General features: G+C 47.4%; 1 protein-coding gene across 7 annotated transcripts in view; it reads right to left on the bottom strand.

Moving 5' to 3' along the window:
• Window positions 1-27,579, bottom strand: part of GRK3 (G protein-coupled receptor kinase 3) — a 196,742-nt gene that overhangs the window by 16,135 nt on the left and 153,028 nt on the right. For all 7 annotated transcript variants that reach the window (XR_012896033.2, XR_016348369.1, XM_075898873.2 and 4 more), the window contains 3 exons: window positions 8,612-8,678; window positions 7,419-7,514; window positions 3,208-3,370 (listed from right to left, as the gene is read on the bottom strand). Coding sequence is in view for 5 of the 7 variants with exons in the window: in XM_075898873.2 (XP_075754988.2) it covers window positions 3,208-3,370; window positions 7,419-7,514; window positions 8,612-8,678 (326 nt within the window). In the remaining 2 variants the exon portion in view is untranslated. The remainder of the gene's footprint in view (window positions 1-3,207; window positions 3,371-7,418; window positions 7,515-8,611; window positions 8,679-27,579) is intronic.

The raw sequence follows: 27,579 nt of genomic DNA, 5'->3' as shown, positions 1-27,579 counted from the left end.
CTATGGTGTAAAGGTGAGCCATACACCGTAGGAGAAGGAGAGGGACCAGGTGAAAATTTTGGGGAAGGAGAGAGATGAGTATCCTGTCCCCGTGCTCTGAATGGTGCCTCTACTTGAGGCTGTGTCTCTGGCTCTGGCTCTGGCTCTGGCTCGTACCCCGGTGCCAGTATGTCGGTCAGCTGTTGTTGCAACGCTGTATATACCGGTGCTGGGGCTGTTTGTAATTGAGAAGCCCCACGTGTCACCTGCAACATTGGTTGAAGAGATGCCGGTGCTGGGGAGAAGAAAGTGGTGCCGGTGCATTTAAAGTATGCGTGCCGCTTGACTTGACCGCACCGCAGCTGCCTTCGGCACCAGCAACATTGTCAGCTTTGTTTCTGGTGCCGGGAGAGTTTTTTGAGGTGCCGCTGTTGCCTGCGCAGCTTTGTGCTGGGCTTTAGAAGAGGAGTGGTGCGGTGCTGGCGCCTTTTTCACATAGGCTGCACTTGCCAGCACCGAGGCTGCTTCTGGCCTGGAATACGCACTCTCGGGCGCCGCAGCCTTCCTTCCTTTTATCCTCACCAGATGGTGAGGATCGTGGAACAGAGCCAGGGGATCCATGTTTGCCCGCCACCATTATTTCAGGTGGCAGGGATCTGGCTGGGGAGATTTTTTTCCTTTTCTCCCGCAAGTCAGGGGAAGAGACACTTCTCTTAGGGGTTCTCCCCCGCTGCTCAGGATTTCCCGCATTGGGGTCCTGTACCTTATCAAGGAAGAACATCTTTAGCCACATTTCCCTGTCATGACAAGTACGGACTGTCATTTTTAACAGTGCTCACACTTATGGGGAGTGTGGTTCTCGCCCAGGCAATGTACACAAAGTGAGTGCCCATCAGAAATTGGCACTGGTTCACTGCAGTGGGCACACTTTTTAAAACCTGGAGATCCAGGCATGACTGCTAACTGTTTTCTTCTTACAGAACAGGTTTTTTTTTTTTTTTAAACTCTACAGCTGATCCACTGCTTATAACAGCAGGGAGCTGCTGCAAGCCCCTGCCTTAATGAGGTGTACAAGAGTCCTTTTTTGTTTTGTTTTGGGTTTTTTTTTGTTTGTTTTGTAGATAAGATAAAAACAGACAACAAAGGAAGCTAACTATATACAACTAACTAATTACAGGTTCCCTGAGGGAAGGAGAACTGCTGTGAGGAAGAGAGAATAGAAGCTCCCTCTGCATCCAGGGATGGTTGAGAGGAACTGACAGGGAAGCCGGGTGCGCGCGAAGATCAAAGGGCGAGACCGGCGCGTGCTGTACACTGCACAGGCACACCCAGCTGAAAACAGCTATGCAAAGCCTCCGAGCTGCGGCGCCGGGACGAGCCCGACACCATGAGTGGAGCACTCACAGAGACCACTCGAAGAGGAACTGTACATATATATGTATGTAGGGTTACATTTTCCTGTCTAAATTACTTTGCATTTGTCAACTGACTTTCACATGCCATTCTGTTGCTCAGTCTCCCAAGAACCTTTCATAATGCTGACACCAGGTCTTGGACAGCATTCTGAAATGTGCCCATGTTTCAATGCTATCATTTAGAACTTGTTTTAAAACTTCATCTGTAATATGGAACTACTATAAGTGAATTACCAGAAAACAAAGACCAAAAGAAAAAGATGGAAGGAATTTGTGAATTTCAAACCACCATAACTGGACACAATATTAAGGGCTAAGGACAGACAGGTAAAGTAGCTCATTCTGCATTAACAACCTCACGAAGCCTCTCTAAAATCAGTGGCATTCTACAAGACGTGGTCAATGCAAACTTATCGTAAGGTGATGAACACTAGGCGTGTGTCTAGAATACAGGGTTTTTTTTTAAAAAAAGTAGCCTTTTTTCAAAAAGCTTCCCCTGCGTCTAGATGGCTGCCGCATTCTTTCAAACGTAAATCGAAAGAACATGGCAGTTTTTCCAACCGCAGAAAACCTTGTTTTATGAGGAATAATGCCTTTTTATGAAAGTGCTCTTTCAAAAAAAGGCGCTATGTAATGAAAATTGTGCTTTTTCGAAAAAGAGCATCCAGACTACCTGGATGCTCTCTTTCGAAAAAGCGGCTTGCTTTTTTGAAAGTACTGGTTGTAGTCTAGACATTCTTTTGAAAGAGGCTTGCAGTCTAGATGTAGCCTACAGGACTACTGCATACAAAAAAAGAGATGGTCCCAACTAGGGGTGTAAAATTTTGACTATCTGGCTAATTGAATAGTCGCTGCAATTTGCATCAATTAGTTGATAAGGATGCTTCCACCTTTGAAAGGTTGCTGCAAAAGGGCTGTTGCTACACTTCAAAAGGGAAAGCACTTCGGGGAGCACAGGACCAGGGGGGACTCAAGCAGTCCTCTGCTGGCTCCATGCTCCCTGCAGCATTTCAAAGTGGCAGTGCTGGATGGAGCCCAGGATCAGTGGGGGTGTCCCCAGCTGACTCTGAGCTCCATTCTGTGCTGCTGCTTTGAAACACCACAAGGAGCTTGGTGTCAGGATCCACGAGGCATTTCAAAGGGGTAGCACCGCATGGGGCATCAGGGTCAGTAAGTCCCCAGGTTACCCTGGGCTCCACACAGCATTTCGAAGCAGAAGTGCCACATGGAGCCCCGGGTCTGGCTCCAGGCTCCACTGCCATTTTGAAGCACCTACTCCTTTCCCCACCTACCTCTTTCTTATAGAGGCAGTAAGGGTGGGGGGGAAGCCACTAGTCGACTAACCTGTCGACTATCTGATAAGCATTTGCTTATCGAATAGTTGACTGGTCGTTCACATCCCTACTCTCAACATTGTCACTGATCTCAAGTACATTATTCAAAGCAGTTTTGTCTGATAAAATGGTCTCATTTTTTTCATTCAGATGCTATTCTCACCATAAAATCAAATCCTGGATACAAAATACCAAAGATGCCTCAGACTTGTAGATAATTAAAGGCAGCATAGAGTAATATCTCTTGACTTTTGAGGAATCATTCATAGCTTTTCTGGAAGGTTAAATTAAAATACAAAATATCTCAAAATAATCTAAGAAATATAGACTGAATTAAATGAAACCTAAAAGAATAATTAAAGCATAAACTCTCTCAATTACAGGGAAATAACATAATAAAATAAAAGATTACCTACTGGAAAATGTTTAATAACCCTATCTAGCATTAAAGAGTGAAAGATGTGCACTGGAAACATTACCTTCCTCATGGCCCAGTTGCTTATTTTTAGCCTTCTTCCTGGCCTCAATTTTATCGGTGTCTGCATTTACTGTATCGTAAACAGTTTCGGCTACTTCTTGCTGCCAACGCTCTGATATTACCAGAGGAAAGTTCTTATACAATTCTTGGTCGCTATCCACCAACTAGGAGGGAAAATGCCATAAGATGAAGGATTTTCCATTACCATCATAATCAATTATTCCAATGCAACAATATATATAATTTAAAAGATTAGAATGAAATTGACACTGTGAAGTTGACTAAGATTAACAATGTTATATATAATAAAAACTCGGGAAAGCAAAACTATTTAAAGTGATAGTTTCTTATTCTACAGTAAGAAAATTTTGTCAGATTTTAAATATATAGATGCTAGGGGTTTTTTTTTATATTCTTTAAACATTGCTCAAATACTTTTATACCAGCAATATGACATAAGTTATTCAAGTGATACAATGCCTGAAAAATGATATAAACATTTTGGCTGGAACTTTAAGATTGAATTTTGAAATTGTCGTTTTTATGAGCTGCTATTCAAGAAATCTCTGTAACAAGCTCCTCTGCCTACTGCTCTTGCAATAACTGACTCCACTAAATATATTTGAGCTCTCAGGCTACATGTACACTACAGCAGAAAGTCAAAAGTCATCTTAAGCTATGCTACTCCAGCTACATGGATTTCTGCTATGTGAATAACATAGCTGGAGCTGATGTACCTTAAATCAAATTGCAATCGGGACTACACCATGGGGGATCGAGAAGAGAAACTCTCCTGTCTACTTCCCTTATTCTTCTCATCTGGGTAAAGTAACAGGGTAGATGGGAGAGTAATCTGTGGTTGATCTGACAGGTCTCCACTAGACCTGCTAATCTGACCTCCAGTGGATCGATCTCAGAGCATTGATTCAGACTGTAGTATAGATGTAGTTTCAGAAACAATGTTCATAAGGCAAAGATGTGTGTAGTTTATTATTTAAATAGCGGTAAATGTAGCACATTATCAGGGAGCCTTACAACAATTAAAACAAAACGTGTAAATATTATTAAATCATCCTCACACCTTGCCACACTGGTAAGCCCACTAAGTAAAAACTTGTCCCAACAGACCCATTTACACTACTTCCAAAAGCTTAGGAAACCAGATCTATGAAGTTTCCCAAAGGAAGCAAATACCATGTTCTTGACATATGCAAAGGCATTTTTTTACACAGAGATAAGTTCTCAGGCATTCACAGTAATTTTACATGGTTAACAATGTACCTTTAGAATAGTGTTGTATGCTGCTGATTTCAGACTGCCTTCATGTTATAATGCTCTTTTTTGCTTCCCACACTAGCTACAGTGCTTAAACTGAATTGTACTGAACATAGCTGAATTATTTGATTCTGGAAAAAAGATCACCTGTGGCTTGGTATAGCAACTGTTAGGACTCAGAGCACTAGGGCCAGAGGGCTTGGCATAGTGCTAAGAATAACATTTTTTTCCATAAGTTTATTTATATTTTTGGTTTCAGGGTTAGCCTCTGGTGAAACCTTTTTCTCACAACACCTAAACTCTTATACTTTTCTCTTTCCTCTTTTGCTTTCTAACCATGCTGAAAAATTGCACTGTCTTTCAGAAAAACAAGACAAAATGCAAACTTTGCCTTCCTAACTGGAAAGTAAACCAGCTGCCCCTTCTATGTCCCCATCCTCTCTCCATTCCCTCAGTTTAGACCCCAGGGATCTAACTCATTCTCCCACCACTTGCAAAGGGATGGGATCAGATTCTATAGAGGCCAGAAAGTCTGAGGTCAGAATATCTCAGACTGCTGTATTAACAAGAGTGTTGTGAGTAAGATACGAGAAGTCATTCTTCTACTCTACTCTGTGATGATTAGACCTCAGTTAGAGTATTATGTCCAGTTCTGGGCAACAAATTTCAAGAAAAATGTGGAGACACTGGACAAGGTCCAGAGAAGAGCAACAAAAACGGTTAAAGGTCTAGAAAACATGAGCTATGAGGGAAGACTGAAAAAATTGGGCTTGTTTAGTCTGGAAAAGAGAAGTCTGAGGGAGACCTGATAGCAGCTTTCAAGTATCTAAAAGGCTGTTACAAGGAGAATGGAGAAAAATTGTTTTCCTTGGCCTCTGAGACTAGAACAAGAAGCAATGGGCTTACATTGCAGCAAGGGAGGTTGAAGTTGGACATTAGGAAAAACTTCCTAACTGTCAGGGTGGTTAAACACTGGAATAAATTGCATAGGGAGGTTGTGGAATCTCCATCTCTGGAAATATTTAAGAGCAAGTTGGATAGACATCTATCAGGGATGGTCTAAAATGGTGCTTGGTCTTGCTGTGAGGGCAGGATACTGGACTCAATGACCTCTAGAGATTCACTTCCAATTCTAGTGTTCTATGATTCTAAGATATGTTCTAGGAATTAAAAGGCATGTTCTAAGGAGTTATTTTGGGGAAGTTCTGTGGCTTCTCTTACATGTGAAGTCAGCCTAGATGATCACAACAACCTCTTCTGAAAGGTATGACATTGGTTGTTGCAATGGTTAAATCACCCTCATTGCCAAAAGTGCATGCCTTATTTCCAGTTTGATGGCTAGACGCGTAATGATTCTATGCCAATTGTCTAGATGGTGTATGGTTCTGCCATGAGTGCAGGAGACTGGACTTGACTCCTGGAGGTTCCTTTCAGTTCTATGGTTATATGAAAAGAACCAAACAAAAGCCATCAAGATGACTGAGAAAATTTAGACAACAGGCTCTTGATAACAATTAATATGAAAGAATTAGCAAAAGCCTAGTAAGTGGATACTTATTCAGAGAAGAAAGAAACCCTAACCTGCCTATCACCTCCCTGAAAACTTTGCTATTAAATTGTATCCTTCTCCCTCACCTGGGGTCTGTTTCATGTCTCCTTGGTTTATAATCTCTGGGTCAAGGAAGATGTCTTCTTGTGAGAACACAAAGAGACACTGATTCTGATTAGGACCTTTGGGTTCTTCCTCAAAGTAAATGTCATCCCAGGTAGTGGAGGAGAAAGTACAGTAGCTGGGCTTCAGCCTCCAAACGGTGACCAGCAAACTGAGAAAGATGGCACTGTTTATGAAAACCTTAATTTCCTCTGTATGTGACTCAGAATTCGGGGATTAGTCAATCCTTTCCAAAGGGATTATGAAGTTTTAGCCAGAGCATAAAATGCACCGTGCACTACAACTCTATTGAGTGAGGAAATAAGTATAATTTAAAGGCAGCCAGTACAAAAAATAAAGTGCAATGAGTCAACAATATGAGTTATAAGTATTTGCCTTGCTGAGAATTTAACATCTATAACAAACTAAAGAATACAAATGAACCTAATTTCTCCCCAGAAAATGGTGTTTGGGATTATCAGTCATCAGAAACGTATTACTCTATTGGCATCTCAGGAGTTGTGTTTTCTAACAAAGAGAACATTTTCTGTTCTTTGTATTTCTTTCGGAACATTTAAAAACTGTCTTATGCCAGTTGCTAGAAATTGCAGCACATTATATTGACAGACAGGTTCTCCTTTTTAGTTACTGTGGGTAGTTAATATATTTCTATTCAGGAAGTTGGAGTGATTTCTTTCTCTCCTGACTCACTACCTGTAATTATCTCTTTGTTATACTCTACAATAACAACACCAAAAGTACATTTAAAAATTACTGTGTTGATTCTATGTCGACTTGATTTTGTAGCATAGACTTGGCCTCCATTAAATTTTCTGGGCAGTTCTCACAGTTTGAAACAGGAGTGCTGGAGCCCTTAGGCTGAAACACTTGGCTTATCTTTAAGGAAGAGTGGGACCCCAATGGGCACCCTGGAGATACCTCTGAGGGGTTATTTAAAAGCTAGGGTATACGATAGAACTCATGGATCAGGAACAGTGTGTACACTTACTTTCAGTCAAACTAGAATTTTAAACACACACAAGATATAAAAACCTGACAAAACCATCATACACAATACACAGTAATAATAATATCATTATGAACCCAACCTACAAATTTAAGCAGTGAATAATCCAACTGAAGTAAATGACACTATCGGTCTCTTAAAGATAAACATACACATGATGGGGGCCTGTATGTAACAGCACCTTGAAAGTGTCATTTATAATCTTTCATCTAAAGCTATAAATGAAACAACGGCTGAAGGAAAAATATCACATATGTACCTTAATGCCTTTAGTGTCCTCTTCATCAAAGGAGCCAATATCAAAAGCATCTGCTGCATTTACTTCTCCCCGGGGTGGAACCAGTGGTGGAGGATACTGGATAGCGAAGGCAGGGCAGTCAAGTTACATAGTCAAGCAAGTAGCATAATTTCAATCAATTCTACATTTATTCTTTACCTAGCTCAGAGGTGAGCAAATGCCAGCCCACTGGCTGGACTCGGTCTGCCAGGGTTAGCTCCCGATGGGCCCCCACTGCCATATTTACCTGCATGGCCGCAGGTACTGGAGATGGCAGCTCCCATTGGCTGCAAATCGCTGTTCCTGGCCAATGGGAGCTAAGAGAAGTGGTATCCCAGTCTGCTTCTCTTCCTGCTGCTCCAATCCACGGTCAATGGGAGCTGTGGCCATGCATATAAATGTAGCTGCAGTGGTTCACCAGAAGCTAACGCTGGTGAACCACTGCTATATTAGGCTATGCTGACAGAGGCATGTAAAATAGGCTACCCGACATAGGCAATGAAGCGGGGATTGAAATATTTAAATGAGGTTTACAGGAGCGGTCGACAAAGGCTTCCACTGTCAACCAATCCGCGTCTTGATTGCTGCGCTGTGCCGACAATCAGCTGAGCCAGCACAGCGTGGCGGCCATTTTTATTTTAATGAAGCTGGGGATATTTAAATCCCTGTTTCATTAACTATGTCGGGTAGCCTATTTTACATGCCTCTATTGGCAGAGGCATGTAGTCTAGACATTCCTTTATTGTCTACCCGACTTAGCTGCAAAACAAAGCACAAGTTGTCCCTACAGGGTAAATAACAACATATTGCATGAAACTAGACTTATATATCTATTCCTTTACTGAAAGATCTTTCCAAGGCACTTGCAAGAGCTTTAGTTTTTTTTATCATTTATATACCGTCATACAGAAGAACCATATAAAAGATGAAAGGCCTAGATTCTCCCCTGCTTGGCATGCTGTGCAATCATCTGAACCCGCACAGCTACACAATGCTACAGATCAGAATTCTTCACACATTCACAACAGCAGTAGCATTTTACATCTACTTTGTGCTTACAATGCACAAATGAAATTGACAATGCAGAGAGAATAAGGACCTAAATTTCCGTTATTCTACCCTACTTACATTTTATTGCTTTATATCAAGAGTCAAGGTTACATTTTTATGTATACCTTTTGTAAGCAGACTTGCTGCCAATCAATCCCTTTGAAAAAATGGTGCTCTTTTACTTCTTGCGCACTGCAATAAATAAATAAATAAATAAATAAATAAATAAATTCTCAAACACGCACATAGTGCTGATGCTTTTCCAAGTTATGTTTAAGAACCCCATTGTGGAAACATTCTTCCACCTAAGCCAATGCTTTCAGATAAGCACCCACACTTTCCTACTGCATAGCACAAAATGCCATTCTGTTATGATTCTCAGCCCTACTTATGTTCTTTCTACTTTTAGGATAACAATTACCTACATGCTCAGAGCATGAAACTCTGATTTTGTGAAGGTTTTTCAGAGTTCTTTCATGTTTGTGGCACAGTAGAACCATAGAGTTATAAATACCAGAGTTAAAAATTAACCAGCCAACCATACACCTCATTGGGAACCAGAGGTATGCAATCAGGCCAGCACCAGAGGGGAGAAAAGCAAATACAGTACAGTACAGTTTTAAATGTAAACTATTAAAAATAAAGGAAACATTTTATAAAATTTGACAAAGTAAGGAAGCTGTTTCTGTGCCTTATTCATATAAATTAAGATGGTTAAAAGCAGCACTTCTGCATAATAAAGTTGCAAATCTGTGTTAAGTCAATATTCAGTTGTTAACTTTTGAAAGAACAAGGGAAGATTACTCACCTGTGTAGTAACTGGAGTTCTTCAAGATGGTTGTCCCTGTGAGTGCTTCACCTTAGGTGCTTCTGCGCCACTGAGCCTGAGGACAGATATTTTGACAGCAGTGCCCCTGGCTGGCCATGTGTGCAGGGAGCAGATGTGTGTGTTCTGAGGAGGCTACTGTGCATGCACGGCCATCTCCCTCCCCCACTCAGTTCCTTTTCTAACCCCAACATGTGGTATTATGACGCAGAGGGGAGGAGGCTGGGTGGTGGAGCACCCACAGGGACAACCATCTGGAAGAACTCCAGTTACTGCACAGGTGAGTAACCTTCCCTTCTTCGAGGAGTGTCCTCATGGGTGCTCCACCTTAGGTGATTATAAAGCAGTGTTCCTATCAGGAGGTGGGAGCTTCTAATGCTGAGACTGTGAGGCCGAGAGTATTGTGTGACCAAATGTTGTCTCTGTCTCAGCGAATGTCTGCAATGCATAATGTCGTGTGAAAGTATGTACTGATGCCCAAGTTGCAGCCCTGCAGATGTGCTCAGTTGGGACACCCTGCAGAAATGCTGTTGTTCCTGCCATAGCCCGCACTGAGTGGGTTCGTATATTTGCTGGTAGGTCTTTCTGTGCTATGGCATATGCTAGTTTGATGCAACTAGAAATCCATTTTGAAAGTATTTGTTTTGATATAGGCAACCCTTGTGACCTCTCCGTCGAGGAGACGAACAGCTGTGGTGTTTTCCTAAAAGGTTTAGTCTGCTGTAAGTAGAATGCTAGTGCTCTGCAGATGTCCAAGGTATGGAGAGCTGCATCTTTCCTATCCTTTTGTGGTTTAGGGAAGAAAACATATAAGTAAATGGGCTTGTTGCAGTGGAACCTGATAGGTACTTTAGGTAGGAATTTGGGATGAGTCCTAAGTGTGACCTTATCCTTGTGAAATATGGTGTATGATGGATCTGCCATTAGTGCTGCTATTTCACCCACACGCCTTGAAGAGGTAGTAGCCACCAGGAACACTATTTTCATGGACAGGTGAAGGAATCAGCACGTGACGAGAGACTCAAATGGTTAACCCGTAAGCACCTTCACTAGAAATTTTAAGTCCCATGCTGGGGTTGGATCCTTGTATGGGGGAAATAGGTTGTGTAAACACTGAGTGCCCTTGTATCCGAGCATGTAAGGCGGAAAGGGATGCCAGATGTACCTTGATGGTACTCAGGGAAAGGAACTACGGTGTTGCATAGTTCTAGCAAATATTGTAGGATGTAAGGGTATGTCTACACTACAACGTTAATTCGAACTAACTTAGTTCGAATTAGTTAATTCATAGAATCATAGAATAATAGGACTGGAAGGGACCTCAAGAGGTCATCGAGTCCAGCCCCCCGCCCTCAAGGCAGGACCAAGCTCCGTCTACACCATCCCTGACAGATGTCTATCTAACCTGTTCTTAAATATCTCCAGAGAGGGAGATTCCACCACCTCCTTGGCAATTTATTCCAATATTTGACCACCCTGACAGTTAGGAATTTTTTCCTAATGTCCAATCTAAACCTCCCCGCTGCACTTTAAGCCCATTACTCCTTGTCCTGTCCTCAGAAACCAAGAGGAACAAATTTTCTCCTTCCTCCTTGTGACACCCTTTTAGATATTTGAAAACCGCTATCATGTCCCCTCTTAATCTTCTTTTTTCCAAACTAAACAAGCCCAGTTCATGAAGCCTGGCTTCATAGGTCATGTTCTCTAAACCTTTAATCATTCTTGTCGCTCTTCTCTGTACCCTTTCCAATTTCTCCACATCTTTCTTGAAATGTAGCGCCCAGAAATGGACACAGTACTCCAGCTGAGGCCTAACTAGTGCAGAGTAGAGTGGCAGAATGACTTCACGAGTTTTGCTTACAACACACCTGTTGATACAACCTAGAATCATATTTCCTTTTTTTGCAACAGCATCACACTGTTGACTCATATTCAACTTGTGGTTCACTATGACCCCTAGATCCGTTTCCGCCATGCTCCTTCCTAGACAGTCACTTCCCATCTTGTATGTATGGAACTGATTGTTCCTTCCTAAGTGGAGCACTTTGCATTTCTCTTTATTAAACCTCATCCTGTTTACCTCTGACCATTTCTCTAACTTGCTACGGTCATTTTGAATTATGTCCCTATCCTCCAAAGAAGTTGCAACCCCACCCACTTTGGTATCATCTGCAAACTTAATAAGCGTACTCTCTATCACAATATCTCCATCATTGATGAAGATATTGAACAGTACGGGTCCCAAAACAGACCTTTGCAGAACTCCACTTGTTATCCCTTTCCAGCAGGATTTAGAACCGTTAACAACAACTCTCTGACTATGGTTATCCAGCCAATTATGCACCCACCTTATCGTGGCCCTATCTAAGTTATATTTACCTAGTTTATCAATAAGAATATCATGCGAGACCGTATCAAATGCCTTACTAAAGTCTAGGTATATGACATCCACCGCTTCTCACTTATCCACAAGGCTCTTTATCCTATCAAAGAAAGCTATCAGATTAGTTTGGCATGACTTGTTCTTCACAAACTCATGCTGGCTATTCCCTATCACTTTATTACCTTCCAAGTGTTTGCATACGATTTCCTTAATTACCTGCTCCATTATCTTCCCTGGGACAGACGTTAAACTGACCGGTCTGTAGTTTCCTGGGTTGTTCTTATTCCCCTTTTTATAAATGGGCACAATATTTGCCCTCTTCCAGTCTTCTGGAATCTCCCCTGTCTGCCATGATTTTTCAAAGATCATAGCTAAAGGCTCAGATACCTCCTCTATCAGCTCCTTGAGTATCCTGGGATGCATTTCATCAGGACCTGGTGACTTGCTGACATCTAACTTTCCTAAGTGATTTTTAACTTGTTCTTTGTGTATCCTATCTTCTAAACTTACCCTCTCTCTGCTTGTATTCACTACGTTAGGCACACCTCCAGACTTCTCAGTGAAGACCGAAACAAAGAAGTCATTGAGCATCTCTGCCATTTCCAAGTTTCCTGTTACTGCTTCTCCCTCCTCACTAAGCAGTGGGCCTACCCTGTCCTTGCTCTTCCTCTTGCTTTTAATGTATTTATAAAAGGTCTTCTTGTTTCCCTTTATGCCTGTAGCTAGTTTGATCTCATTTTCTGCCTTTGCCTTTCTAATCTTGCCCCTGCATTCCCGTGTTGCTTGCCTTTATTCAGCCTTTGTTATTTGTCCTAGTTTCCATTTTTTATATGACTCCTTTTTATTTTGAGATCATGCAAGATCTCCTTGTTAAGCCAAGCTGGTCTTTTGCCATATTTTCTATCTTTCCTACACAGTGGAATTGTTTGCTTTTGGGCCCTTAACAATGTCCCTTTGAAATACTTCCAACTCTCCTCAGTTGTTTTTCCCTTCAGTCTTGCTTCCCATGGGACCTTACCTACAAGTTCTCTGAGCTTATCAAAATCTTCCTTCCTGAAATCCATTACCTCAATTGTGCTGGTCTCCCTTCTACCTTTCCTTAAGATCATGAACTCTATTATTCCATGATCACTGTCCCCTATACTGTCTTCCACTTTCAAGTTCTCAACTAGTTCCTCCCTATTTGTTAAAACCAAATCCAGAACAGCTTCTCCTCTGGTAGCTTTTTCAACCTTCTGAAACAGAAAGTTGTCTCCAATGCAGTCCAGAAACTTATTGGATAGCCTGTGCCCTGCTGTGTTAGTTTCCCAACATATGTCTGGATAGTTGAAGTCCCCCATCACCACCAAATCTTGGGCTTTGGATAGTTTTGTTAATTGTTTAAAAAAGGCCTCATCCACCTCTTCCACCTGGCTAGGTGGCCTGTAGTAGACTCCTAGCATGATATCACCCTCGTTTTTTACCCCTTTTAGCTTAACCCAGAGACTCTCTACACAGCTATCTCCTACGTTCATCTCCACTTCAGTCCAAGTGTGTACATTTTTAATATACAAGGCAACCCCTCCTCCCCTTTTTCCCTGTCTGTCCTTCCTGAGCAAGCCGTACCCTTCCATACCAACATTCCAATCATGCGTCCCATCCCACCAGGTTTCTGTAATACCAATGATATCAAAGTTGTATTTATTGGTTAGCAATTCCAGTTCTTCCTGCTTATTACCCATACTTCTCGCATTTGTATATAGGCATCTAAGATAATGATTTGATCTTGCCTTCCTGTTGTGCCCTGACCCTCCTTTCTCCTTCCCATTATAGGCCGTAGTCCCCCCCATTTCCAACCCATCTCCCAGTCCCACACATTCAGCACTTACCTGTGGGCTTTGCTCACCTGTCCCCGTCGAACCTAGTTTAAAGCCCTCCTCACAAGGTTAGCCAGTCTGTGTCCAAACAAGGCCTTCCCACTCCTGGAAAGGTGAACTCTATCTCCGCCAAGCAGTCCTTCCTGGAAGAGCACCCCATGATCGAACTAAGCTAATTCGAATTAACGGATCCAGACTAAAAAACTAGTTCGAATTAGCGTTTTGCTAATTCGAACTAGCATGTCCATATTAAGTGGACCCTAAACCGGGGTTAAGGATGGCTGGAAGCAGTGCCGGCAGGGCATAAGAGGAGGACTTAGAGCGTGGAGATGCTGTCTCAGGCTAGCCGAGGGCTGTGCTTAAAGGGTCCCGACCCCCACCTCGGACAGACAGTTCTCAGGGGTGCCCCGCTTGCAAAGCAGTCCTGGCTTGGAGTGCCCGGAGTACCCACACTGGGCACATCACACCACTCGGCCATCAGACCGGCTGCACTTGCCGCAGGCTGCCTTCTGGGGAGAGGGGGCAATTGGGGGGCTGCAGGAGAGCTTCCACCCCCAGAAGCCCACAGAGCCAGCCCAGTCCTCCCCATCGGGGACTCATACCCCATTCCTCCCTCACCTCCTTCCGCTTACCCCTCCCTAGCCCCCCTTCCTGATGTACTAAATAAAGAAAACGTGTGGTCAAAAATAGAATCTCTCTTTATTGAACAAAACTCTGGGAGACTGGGAAAAGGAGGTGGGATAGGAGAAGAGAGAGGCTGGGAGAGGGGAGGGCAACTAAAATGATCAGGGCTTTGAAACAGGTCCCATATAAAGAGAGGCTAAAGAGACTGGGACTTTTCAGCTTAGAAAAGAGGAGACGGAGGGGGAACAGGATAGAGGTCTCTAAAAGCAGGAGTTGGGTAGAGAGGGTGCATACAGAAAAGTTCTTCATTAGTTCCCATAAAGAAGGACTAGAGGACACCAAAGGAAAGGAATGGGTAGCAGGCTTCAAACTAGTAACAGAAAGTTGTTCTTCACAAAGCAAAGAATCAACCTGTGGAACTCCTTGCTGCAGGAGGCTGTGAAGGCTACAACTAGAACAGAGTTTAAAGGGAAGTGAGATCAAGTCATGGAGGTTGGGTCCATGGAGTGGTATTAGCCAGGGGGTAGGAGTGGTGTCCCTGCCCAAGGTTTGTGGAAGGCTGGAGAGGGATGGCACGAGACAAATGGCTTGGTCACTGTCTTCGGTCCATCCCCTCCAGGGTTCCTAGGGTTGGCCGCTGTCGGCAGACAGGCTACTGGGCTAGATGGACCTTAGGTCTGACCCAGGACGGCCATTGTAAGCTCAGGGCTCAGGGTCGGGGGTCTCAGTGGACCCCCTTGATTCTCTTGCACACCTGCTCCTGGGTGGCCAGGCTGGCAGCTCTCCTGCCCTAGCCAGCCACTTTCTGTGCCTAGTGCGGTGATCATGGACGAGGTCCACGATGTCCACACTAGCCCAGGCGGGTGCCTGCCTCTTGCGGTCCCAGGGAAGCTCCCGGGAAGAGGGGGAGGACTGGGGGGCATCGGGTGGGTGGCTCGATCCATGCCAGGTTCACGGTTCTGCTGGCTGGGTGCTTGCAGGCTTGCACCTGGCACAGCCATCGTAGCCAGCCCGTGCCCCTTTAAGGGGTCCGGGGCCAGGAGGGGGGCAGACGAGTTTCCCTGGTGTTGCCCAGAGTGGCCACCAGGGAAACCTGGGGAGGGCTAGCCTCCCACTAGTTCGAATTAAGGGGCTACACACCCCTTAATTCGAACTAGCTAGTTCAAACTAGGCTTAATCCTCGTAAGATGAGGTTTTCCTAGTTCGAACTAAGTGCTCCGCTAGTTCGAATTAAGTTTGAACTAACGGAGCGCTAGTGTAGCGCCTATGAAAGTTAGTTCGAACTAACTCTGTAGTGTAGACATACCCTAAGAGATGTCTGTGTGGGGTGAGTCGTGGCCATGTGCTGTACACTAGGCAGTGAACCTCTTCCATTTTTGAGCATATGCTTTCCTTGTTGCAGATTATCTAGAATTTGTGAGGACGAGTTGTACTGGCTTTGGAAAGGGATGGGGAATTTGACTGTTTTGTTGTGTTAATAGTGTACTGGCTGGTGGAAATCAGTATGGTGGCCATACACTCATCTGTAACAGGTACTCATACCACATCTGCCTGTGCCAGTTAGGTGTTATAAGTATCACTCTGTCCCAGTCCTGTCTGATCTTGAGAATCACTCTCTGTATTAATGGGAGAGACAGGAACATGTACGCCAAGTGTGAGTTCCAGTCTATACTGAAGGCATCCCCCAGAGAGGTGGGGCCTATGCCTGCTTTGGAGCAGTACTATGGACATCAGGCATTGTTGTGTATTGCAAATAGGTCTATCCCTGGGAAACCTCACTTCCTGAAGAGGTGAGTGAGCACTGATTGGTTTATTTCCCACTCGTGGTTTTGGGGAAACTGTCTGCTTAGCTTGTCTGCCAATGCATTGTCTTTGCCTGGTAGATAGGATGTGACCAGGTGTATGTTCTGTGGAATACACCATTCCCAGAAACGTAGTGCCTCCTGGCATAGTTGGTATGAGTGTGCTCCTTCCTGCCTGTTGATGTAATACATCGTCAAGATGTTGTCTGTGAATATCTCCACGGTTTTGTCCCAAATGAGAGGAACACACGTTCCTTACTGCCCTTTGCTCCAGTAAGTTTATGTGGCAATTGGTCTTGTCTTGTGTCCACCGGCCTTGCAGTTGTTTAGGTGAGCTCCCCAACGTAGGAGAGATGCATCTGTAGTGATTGTTATTGATGAGGGACTCTTTTGGAAGGGCACTCCTATACATACTCTGTCATTCATCATCCACCATGTGAGGGAGGCTTTTATCTTGTTGGGCATAGTAAGATTCTTGCTCAAGGGATGGAGGTGAGGCCTGTGGACTGTACGTAGCCACATTTGCAATGGTCTCATTCATTGTTGAACATGTTGCACTATGAATGTGGCAGCTGTCATGTGTCCTAGTATTTGCAAGCAAGATCGTGCTGTTATACATGGACATGACTGTGCTGTTTCGATCAAGTGCTTGAGTGAAAGTCATCTGTGCTGGGATAAGTATGTTCTGGCTTTTGTGCAGTCTATATGAGCCCCTATGAACTCCAGGGTCTGCGAAGGGAAGAAAGTGCACTCTGCCACATTTAACGAGTCCTAACTTGTCGAAGAGGGCTCTGCTTGTGGTAACTGCTTGCTGTGTGCCCTATTGTGTAGGGCCTGTTAGGAGGCAATCTTCTAGATAAGGAAATATTGTAATATGGTTTTTGCGTAAGTGAGTGGCAAGAACTTTCAAAAAGCTCTTGGAGCTGTCAATACACCGGACGGCAGTACCCAGTACTGGAAGTGTCTGTGCTTTATTGTGAAATGAAGAAATCTTCGGTGTGATGGATGAATAGAAACATGTAAATAAGTATCTTGGAGGTCAAGGGTACACATCCATTCTCCTTTTTCCAGGGCAGGTATAATCATAGCCAGTGTAACCATCCTGAAGCATTGGTACTGGACAAAGCGGGTGAGTTTGCAGAGCTCCAAAATGGGTCTCCATTCCCCTGACTTCTTGGTGGTAAGGAAGTAATGGGTGTAGAAGCCCTTGCCCCTATGTCGTTTGGGAACCTCCTCTCTAGCCCCTAGGGCTATGAGGCTTTCTGCCTCTTGTAAGAGTAGATTCTTGTGAGAGGGGTTCCCGAAGAGGAACAGGCAGGGGAGGTGGGATGGGGGAATAGATATGAAGGGAATGCAGTAACCAGTTTTTATAATTGCTAACGCCCACTTGTCGGTGGTGATGGCTGACCAGGATGGATAGAAGTCGGCTAGTCTGTTGCCAAATAGCAGAGATGGCTCTGTATGTTGCCTTGGAAATTTGGGTGATGTCAGGCCCTCGACCAAGATTTCAAATTTGTTGTCTAGCTGTCACAGGTTGTTAGGTGGAGGACTGCTTCGATGTCTGTCTGCGCCTATTTTGATGTTGTCTCTGTCTATTATCGAAATGTCATTGCTGTTGATTGAATGTTGCCAGTCTGTATTGTTGGAATGACGTGTTCTGTTTTCTCATCACAGGTATCTGGATCTCTAGCGTTCTGAGCATGGCCCTGGAGTCCTTGAGAGTCTGGAGTGTTTGTGGCTTCCACAAATAAGTTTGTGCCCTTGAAAGGGAGGTCTTCCATGGTGGTTTGGACCTTTCTGGGGAAACCTGATAGCTACAGCCAGGATACCCTCCTCATCACCATAGCTGAGGCTAAGGATCTGATTGCTGTGTCGTCAAATCCAGTGCGACTTGTAAAGCTTTATATGTTATAAGTGTACCCTCTTTGATGCTTGCTGTGAATTGTTCTGCTTTGGTGTCTAGAACAGATTCAATAAAGGATGACATTTTTTCAAGGATATGGTGTGTGCATTTGGCTAACAATGCTGTATAGTTCGCTATTCTGATCTGGAGGCTTGCGGATGAGTATGCCTTTTTTCCCATACCATCCAGCCTCTTCCAGTCCTTGTTATGGGGGCTGTGTGTGTATTCTGTTGCTTGCCTTTCTGAGTGACTGCTTCTATCTCTAGAGAATTTGGTATGGGGTGGGAGAATAGGAATTCAGCCCCCTTAGAGTCTGCATAGTACTTTTTGTCAGCTCTCTTGTGGATTGGAGAAATTGTGGCTAGGTTGCCCCACACAGTCTTGGCCAAATCCATTAATGCTTTGTTCATTGGTATGGCTAATTTTCAGGGAGAAGATGTTTGTAGAATATTTGTGAGTTTATGTTGGGTCTGAGGGGCATTTGACAGCAGGATCTCGAAGGCCTCCACCACTCTCCTGAAGAGTTCCTGGAATGATCTGTTATCGTCTCCCGATGTCAATGGTGGAGTCATTATCGTCTCGTCAGTGGTCATCTTCTGCACAGGTGGAGAGGAGGGTGGGCTGTTTTCTTCCTCCAAACTATGTTCTTCCTGCTTGTCTGAGTCCAAGCTGTAACATGCTGCAGATTTCATGGTTGGTGACAGCGACCGTGGTGTCACAGGTTGGTATGGTGGCTGCATAAGTTGCTGCTGCCTGTATAAAGCCCAAGGATCCCAGTATGGCCAGCTGGGCATAACCTGTGGTGGGAGCCACTGTGGAGGGTGTCCCTCAGGCTTTTAGGGAGGAGACTTGTGCAGGTAGTGTGTTGTCACTTCAGGCATGTTTGTATGTCTCCTGCTCCTCATCACTAAAGGCACTTATAGTTAGGCTGGCTGAAGTAGCTGTAAGGGTGCCCCGTAGGCTGTGTGGGGTACTGTTGATACCAAATAGGGGTGTTCCTGGTTCCAACTGCACGGCTAGCTCTGCTGCTGTTGTAAATTATGATAGCAGGAGAGGAAATAGCGGAGGTTGGGAAGCGTGAGGCATTTGCAGCGGGGTTGCTAGCATTACCGTCTGCCTCCTGTGAGTGGTCAGTGCCACTTGCCTGCGTGGGGTCTGTGGTGCAGGCTGAGGAAACGTACTGCCAGTCAGCACCGTGTGTGAGCACCGTTGTTTTTGCACCACAGATGCCGTCGCAGACAGTGCGGTCAGTGCTTTATCAGCTGTCTCTGTCGGTGCCGTGGTTGCCACACAGGGTGAGTTTTTGGGATCGCGGCACTTTTCCTTGCCTGTCCCTTTTTGTCTATGCTTATTCACAGCCTTTTTTGTAGGCAGCTGGGATGAAGCAGGAGCCAGGACTGACCGCTTCATGACTGGCGAGTCAGTCCCTTTGGAGGAGTGAGCCTGTTTATTGAGGCTACTCTTCCCCTTGTCCTTTGGGCTTGACCCGAAAGGAGCCGCTTCCTCCAACTCTGTCCCAGGTGATCTATGTCTGGGAGGGGTAAATTATGCCTGGTCGTCAGGTGAGCCATTTTGTTGTATATGCAGATCTTTAATCGGAGCTCTCTAGCTCTCCTGGAGCATCTGGTCAGTTTCTGACCGTGTGGGCAGCTGTCAGTAATGTGGTGCTGTCTGAGAAAGTGGAGGCACTGGTCATGGCCATCAGAGACGGATATTGCTAATTTACAAGATTGCACTGCTTGAACCCAGATGAGCCTGGCATATCATGGGAGGGTTGTTCTGGTATGAGGTTGCTCCAGGAAGTGTAGTGAAACCACCACTTCTTTTTTTTTTAATCTATCAGTAAAACTAACAACTGTTAACAGCAACTGATAGCTAACTAATTGCTAAGATAAAACTATTTACAGATAGATAAGAGATGAATGAGGTGAAAGGGAGAACTGCTGATCTGCGACTGGGGGTGTGTGTGTATGTGTGACAGCCACACATGCACAGTAGCCTCCTCAGAACACACATTTCTGCTCCCTGTGCGCATGGCTGGCCAGGGATACTGCTGTCAAAATCTCCGTTCTTGGGCTAGCCCCAACCTCACTGGGGAGTTTTGGTCCATGCCAGTACCAAGGGTTTCCCCACCCATGGAGTATTGTTGCTGTGCAACTTGGTGGGCTTTTGAAGTGCAGCCAGTACCGGCATTTTCCTCAGTACCACTGCGCAGCTGTGGGGGGAGTCTGAAGCATGGCCAGCAGCTCTCTGCTTCAGCTTGGGATCACTGCTCTTATGTGTGCAGGATCCTTCATCATGGTGATGAACCCCATTGCAACTGGTCTCCCAGCCTGATGATCTTTTATTATAGGCAGCTGGAGCCTCCGCGGGGGATCTAGTGCATTTCATGCTCTAGTCCCGCTCCTGCTGTGTTACACTTTACCAGCCGGGAGTGCTAGTTTTGTTTTCACCCCCTGTAGGCATTACCTTAGGGGGGCTGACTGGCTGAACTCCTGCGATGGAGGAAAAAAGGCTATGCAACTTCAGCTCCTGTGCCTTTTTGAAGCGCAGGGCTAGCCTCTGGCAATGCAAGTAGTGACTGACGGGGTGGTTGTGTCCCAAACAGTGTAGGCATTGCTCGTGGCCATCCACTGAAGAAATAAATGCTGTACATTCTGTGCACTTCCTAAAACCACGAGGTGCTGGCATGAAAAGATGACTAGCCTAGAAAAAGTGCTGCGGCCACAGCTACTTGTTGTAATGCTTATCTTTCCCCCTGCTGCATTCACTTGAGGGAGAGACAAGAAACAAAGTAATAGATAAGGAGACAAAGTAACCAATTCATGCTGAATTAGGCAGAAGAATGGAGATGGATTAGATGTGACCAATGCTGAGAAGGAACTGCTGCCAGCATGTGCTTAACTGTCATTCCAAACGATTGCACAGTAGCACAGTACATGCCGACTGCAAGGGTACTGCTGATCAAACTTTCTGTGCCATGTGCACAGCGGGGCTGAAGCACCTAAGTGGAGCACCCACGGGGACCCTCTAAGAAGAAAAGAATGGTTACTTACCTGTAACTGTTGTTCTTCGAGATGTGTTGCTCATGTCCATTCGAAGTAGGTGTGCGTGCCGCGTGCACCATGTCTTCCAGAGCGTTTTCTCTAGCGGTACCCGTAGCGCTGGCGGGGCACCCCCTGGAGTGGTGCCACCATGGCGGGGCATAAGTACCCCTGCCGGCGCTGCCCCACCTCAGTTCCTTCTTGCCGGATACTCCGACGAAGGGGAGGTAGGGTGGGAGTCGAATGGACATGAGCAACACATCTCGAAGAACAGTTACAGGTTAGTAACTGTTCTTTTCTTCTTCAAGTGGTTGCTCATGTCCATTCGAAGTAGGTGACTACCAAGCTAACCCCATGGAGGAGGGGTAGGAACAGTCATAGCACCAGTCATAAAGGAAGGTGAACAATAAACAGATTTATTTGAACAATTCAACACCAAGGCACCAACCAAGAACAAAGACAACCATATATATATTTACATCCCAGATTCGAGGACTGCAGAGCCCACCCTTGCATCCTCCCTGGCCTGTTGAGGTAGCGCATAGTGTGTTGCAAACGTGTAAAGGGAAGACCAGGTGGCTGCCCTGCAAATTTCTGTGATTGGTACCTGGGCACCAAAGGCTACCGAGGATGCCTGCGCCCTGGTAGAGTGTGGCTTCACCCTGGGAGGGGTTTTACCAGCCAGTTGATAACACTCCGCTATACATTGCACCACCCATCTTGATAACCTTTGTGTGGAAATAGGTGAACCTTTCCCCTTATCCCCAAACTCAATGAACAATTGTTGGGATTTATGGAAGGGCTTGGTTCGATCAATATAGAATGCCAGTGCTTGCTTGGCATCCAGGGAGTGTAGAACACGCTCCTTAGGGGAGGCGTGTGGTTTAGGGAAGAACACTGGTAGATAAATCTCCTGGGACAGGTGAAAAGGTGAAACCACCTTCGGGAGGAAGGCCGGATGAGGCCGTAGCCTTACGTTATCATGCGAAAAAACAAGGTAGGGCGGTACTATAGTCAGCGCCCTTAGCTCTGATACCCTTCTAGCAGACGTAATGGCTACTATGAAAGCAACCTTCAATGAAAGGTGCTTCAATGAACATGTAGCCAATGGCTCGAAAGGAGGGGACATAAGCCTGTGTAGGACCAGGTTGAGGTTCCATTCAGGGTATGGAGCCTTCACCAAGGGGTACAATTTCTCCAAACCAGTAAGAAACCTTTTAACTACCTGGTTAGAAAAAAGAGAGGCTCCTGCCGTACCAACATGGAAGGCAGAGAGAGATGTCACATGGACTTTAATAGAAGAAAAGGACAGGCCACTAGATCGGAGTTGAAAGAGATAGTCGAGAATAGTTGGAATAGGGGCCGAGGACGGGTGTACTCCTCTCCGGGACGCCCAAGACGAGAAGCGCCGCCACTTGGCAGCCTACGACCATCTAGTAGAGGGCTTCCTGCGGCTAAGGAGCACCATCTGTACTTGTTGGGAACATTCCCTTTCTGGTTGGTTCAACCACGGATAAACCATGCCGTTAGGTGAAGAGACCGGAGATCCGGGTGAACCATTATCCCCCCGTCCCAAGATTGGGTTAGCAGGTCCCAAACTGGAGGGAGTACTATAGGGTCTTGGGTCAGCATGTCCACCAGGATGGGAAACCAGAACTGTCTGGGCCACCTGGGGGCTATGAGGATGATTGAGGATCTGAAAGTTCTTGCTCTGGTCAACACCCTGGCAATTAGGGGAAATGGGGGAAAAGCGTAGAGAACGCCCTTTGGCCACGTGGTCGTTAGGGCATCTCCCTTGGAGAATTTCCCCAGTCCCAGCAGGGAATAGTAGTTCCTGCACTTGGCATTGTGTGCCAAGGCAAACAGGTCTAGGTGGGGATAGCCCCACCTGCGGAAAATCTGACTGAGGACAGAGTCCTTGACCGACCACTTGTGGGCTCCAAAGGATCTGCTCAGTGTGTCCGCAAGTAGGTTTTGCACCCGGGGAGGTACTCCGCCTGAGGCGTGATATTGTGGGTGACACACAGGTGCCATAGACGCAGGGCCTCCTTGCATAGGGGTGGCGAACGCGCCCCACCCTGCTTGTTGAGGTAGAAAACCGCTGCAGTGTTGTCCATATGCACCAGGATGGAGGGGGGGGGGGGGAGAGCCTCGGCAGGAATGCTTCGCAGGCCTTCCTCACCGCCCATAATACCCGGACGTTGATGTGCAGGGTCCGTTCGGAAAGGGACCAGAGGCCCTGAGGTCTGTGTCACCCAAAGTGTGCTCCCCATCCCAGGTCGGACGCATCGGTGACCAGCGTCAGTGAGGGGGATGGGGCATTGAAGGGAACCCCGCTGCGCACCACGGATTCCTGGCTCTACCAGAGTAGGGAGTCCAGAATGTCCGGGGGCACTGTGACTATGGAGTCCCATAGACCTTTGGACTGGCAGAAGACCTTCGCCAACCACACCTGCAGAGGTCTCATCCTCATCCTAGCATGTAGCACCATGTAAGTGCATGCCGCCATGTGGCCCAGGACCCTGGAGCAGACCCGAGGTGTCGTGATGGGGGACCGAATTAGCTCTGAGATCAGCTGCACTATGGAGAGGAACCTACTGTGGGGCAGGAACGCTCTTGCCACCTTCGCATCGAGGAGGGCTCCCACAAATTCTATCCTGTGGGAGGGGGGTCAGGGATGACTTCTCAACATTTATCATGAGCCCTAACCTTAAGAAGAGAGCTCTTATGAGTGTTACATGAGCTTCTACCTGCTCGTACAAGCGACCTCGGATTAGCCAATCGTCAAGGTACGGGAACACAAGGTCCCCTCGATTGCACAGAAAGGCGGCAACCACAGCCATACATTTTGTAAAAACCCTTGGTGCAGTACATAACCCAAAGGGGAGTACCGTAAACTGAAAATGGTAATGGCCCACTATAAACCGGAGGAACCTCCTGTGACTGGGCCTGATAGCCACATGGAAGTAGGCATCCTTTAGGTCGAGAGTCGCGTACCAGTCGCCCAGTTGTAGCACTGGGATGACCGAGGCCAAAGTCACCATTCTGAACTTGTGTTTTACAATCGCCTTGTTTAAGTATCGAAGGTCCAGGATAGGACAAACTCCCCCTTTTGGTTTCGGAACAACAAAATAACGGGAGTAAACCCCTTGCCCCGCAGATGCGGAGGGACCCTTTCTATTGCTCCTTTTTCGAGGAGCGCCACCACTTCCTGAAACAGGATGTGTTTGTGAGGGGTGTCCCTTACTAGGGACAGGGTAGGGGGTTTTGAAGGCAGTGGGCCCAGGAATGGGATAGAATAGCCCGTATTTACAATGTTCAGGACCCAGGCAGCTGATGTTATCAGGGCCCATGCCTGGGCAAAACGGGATAGCCGGGCCCCAAACAGGGGGCCAGGGTGGCAGACTGGTACGGGAATCTCGAATACCATGTCAAAACTGGGGCTTGCCCTGATTAGGAGGGCCATGGGGACCTGCCCACTGGGGATCTGACCTAGGGCGACGATGTCGACCCCTAGGCCCCTGAGGGTGCGCAGCTGCCCTGGAACCTCCACCGGAGGCCCGGGAGCAGCACCTCCAGAAATCCCCACGGGGGACCTGGAGCTGCGCTCTACCCTGCTGCCTATACGGCAGCTGTCGCCGCTGCGTGGCTGGCGTATGTATGCCCAAGGACTTCAGAGTTGACCTAGTGTCCTTTAGGGTATGGAGCCTGGAATCGGTGTGCTCCGAGAACAAAGCCTTCCCTTCAAAGGGTAAGTCCTGGATGGAGTGCTGCAAATCCGAGGGAATCCCCGAGACGTGGAGCCACGCCCCGAGACGCATAGTGACACCAGTCGCCACGGTGCAGGCTGCCAAGTCCACAGTGTCCAATGCCGCTTGGACGGCAGTTCGTGTAATGACTTTACCCTCGGCAGCCATAGCCGCAAACTCTTGGCGGTCTTCCATCGGGAGCCGGTCTCTAAATTTTTCAACTGCCTGCCAGGTGTTAAAAGCATACCTGCTCAGCATCGCCTGCTGGTTAGCGATGCGGAGCTGTAGAGCACCTGTAGTGTAGACCTTACGGCCCAACAAGTCCAGCTTCTTAGGCTCCCTTGCCTTTGGAGAAGGCCCGGGCTGGGGAAGCCTTTCTTTTTGGGCCACGGCCTGTACGACCAAGGATCCCAGGATGGGCTGGGAGTAAAGGAATTCGTGCCCCGACTGCGGGACGAAATAATGCCTCTCTACCCCTTTTAGGGTAGGGGTCAGAGTTGCTGGCGTTTGCCACAGGGCATTAGTAATTTTTGAAACAGTTTTATTGAGCGGTAAAGCGAACCGCGTAGGGGTGTCCTCCGTGAGGATGTCTACCATTGGATCGGTGTCCTCAATTATGGGCTCCACCGGAACAGCCAGGTTGGAAGCCATGCGCCGCAGGAGGTCCTGATGTGCCTTGGCATCCATTGATGGCAGGCCAGGCGCTGGGTCCGCCAGTGCCTCATCGGGGGAGGACGACAACGACAACTCCTGAATCAACACAGGAGCGGTCGTGACCAACTGTGGGGCCTATTGGACGGCCTGAGCCTCCGGGGAGCCTCCCTCCAGTACTGGTGGTTGTGGTGCCACAGGATCTGTTGTGGCACTCGAAGAGGGGAGGGAGGCGCCCTACACAGGGACGCCGACGGGCGGGAACGGTGCCCTGAAGCCTCCGACCCCATAGATGGTAGCGGCTGGCCCTGCCATTAATGACAGGCCCAGGGGGTCGAAAAAGGCCACTGCAGGTGAGGGGGCCACATCTGCTGGTTGTGGTCCCTCCAGTGTCTGGATCTGGACCTGTGAGTCGAGGATGCTCCTGAAGACCCCGACCAAACCGACACCACTTCCGAGTCCGAAGAGTAATCGGACTCCGGCCAAGGCAGAGCCGACGAGGAGTATGGTGCAAACTTGGCTGTGTCGCCAGTAGCTGCGGCACCAAGGTGCTCAGGCTCGGTGTCGGTTGTGATGCTAGGAGTTGCGGCACCTGGGTGTGTAGGCCCAGTACCGAGTGCGACGTGTGAAGCTGCGGCACCGGGGTGTCCAGGCCCGGTGTCGGTTGCGACGCCAGCAGATGCAGTGCTGGGGTGCCCATGCCCGGTGCCGATTGCGTCGTCTGGAGTTGGGGCACCAGGGTGCTCAGGCCCAGTGCCGATTGTGTGGCCAGCAGCTGCGGCACCGAGGCGGTCAGGCTCGATGCCAGCTGAGTCGTGCCCTACTGAAACGGTACCGGGGTGCCCAGGCCTGGTGTCGGGGTAGACCACTGTGTCAATGCCGGTGCCGATGACAGCACGGAGACGGACGCTGACTCCTGGGAGGCCACATGACCATGGGGGTACGGCACCAGTACCGCCAAGCGGGGTCCTGGCAAAGTGGAAAGCAGCAATCTGCCATGGCTCGAAGCTCCCTGAGAGTGACGGTTCGGCGTCGTGAAGGGTGCCGTAGTAGTAGCGGGAGCTGACCCCACCGGGGATGGTCCCGACGCATAAGCCACCATAGCATGCCGACCTGGGCCATGCAGGGGCAACGACGGTGCCCTCCGAGCCTCCAACGGGAGCGACCTCGACCCGTCCGAGTCGACCGACGACGGCAGGGAGGTCGTGAGACTAATTAGGTCCTGCGCTGCTTCAAATGTGTCCAGCATGGACGGGCGATGAGAGGGCAGGCGACCAGGGCTAACGAGGCCCCCTCGGTGCCGACGGTGCACCAGAGGGGAAACACGCACCGGTGAACTGCCGCTGCGGTGCCCAGCTGACGTAGGCTTTTTAGACGGAGACCTGCCCCGGGACTTCTTCACCCTCTTAGATGGCAGAGAGTGAGACCGGTGCTGGGATCTCGACATCGATGCCCGGTGCCGGTGTGCGGCTTCGCGCGTGGAGGACGGTGCGCTGCGCACCGCAGGCTGGTCCGGCGGCACCAGTTGAAGCGCCATCTCCACAAGGAGAAGCTTCAAGCGGGAAACTCTTTCTTTCCTCATACGGGGCTTGAAAGACTTGCAGATTTTACAGGCAATTGCCAGATGAGCCTCACCCAGACACTTAAGGCAGCTGTCGTGTGGGTCGCCCCTGGGCATAAACTTCCCGCAGTCAGCGCACGTCTTGAAGCCTTGCAGCCCTGGCATTCCTTACCCCCAAGGCGGGAAGGAGCAAAACAAAAAAACCTAACTATCTAACTACATAACTATTTACAAGGTGAGAAACGGGAACCATTAACTATTTAAGCCTAAACAGACAGAGAGAGAGAGACGCTCCAACAACCGACACGGCAGTAAGAAAGAACTGAGGTGGGGCAGCGCTGGCAGGGGTACTCATGCCCCGCCATGGCGGCGCCACTCCAGGGGGCGCCCCACTGGCGCTACGGGTACCGCTAGGAAAAACACTCCGGAAGACGTGGTGCACGCGGCGCGCACACCTACTTCGAATGGACATGAGCAACCACTCGAAGAAGAACAATTATGTTCTGTTCATAGTTACAAACATTTTAGAGTTACAAACAACCTTCAGTCCCCATGTTTGTAGCTGAGGTTCTACTGTTACACCTGCGAATCAGGAAGCTGGACATCTAAGTAATTGTATCTAAGTAATAGATACAATTAACCATACATGCAAAACAAACAGCCAGGTTGAAGATCATTTAAAATCAGGGTCCAC

This window comes from Pelodiscus sinensis, chromosome Z (assembly GCF_052426305.1).
Source record: "Pelodiscus sinensis isolate ZL-2025 chromosome Z, ASM5242630v1, whole genome shotgun sequence".
Classification (NCBI taxonomy): Eukaryota; Metazoa; Chordata; order Testudines; family Trionychidae; genus Pelodiscus; species Pelodiscus sinensis.
The sequence above is the reverse complement of the archived record's forward strand: the minus strand, read 5'-3'. Positions and strand labels throughout refer to the sequence as shown.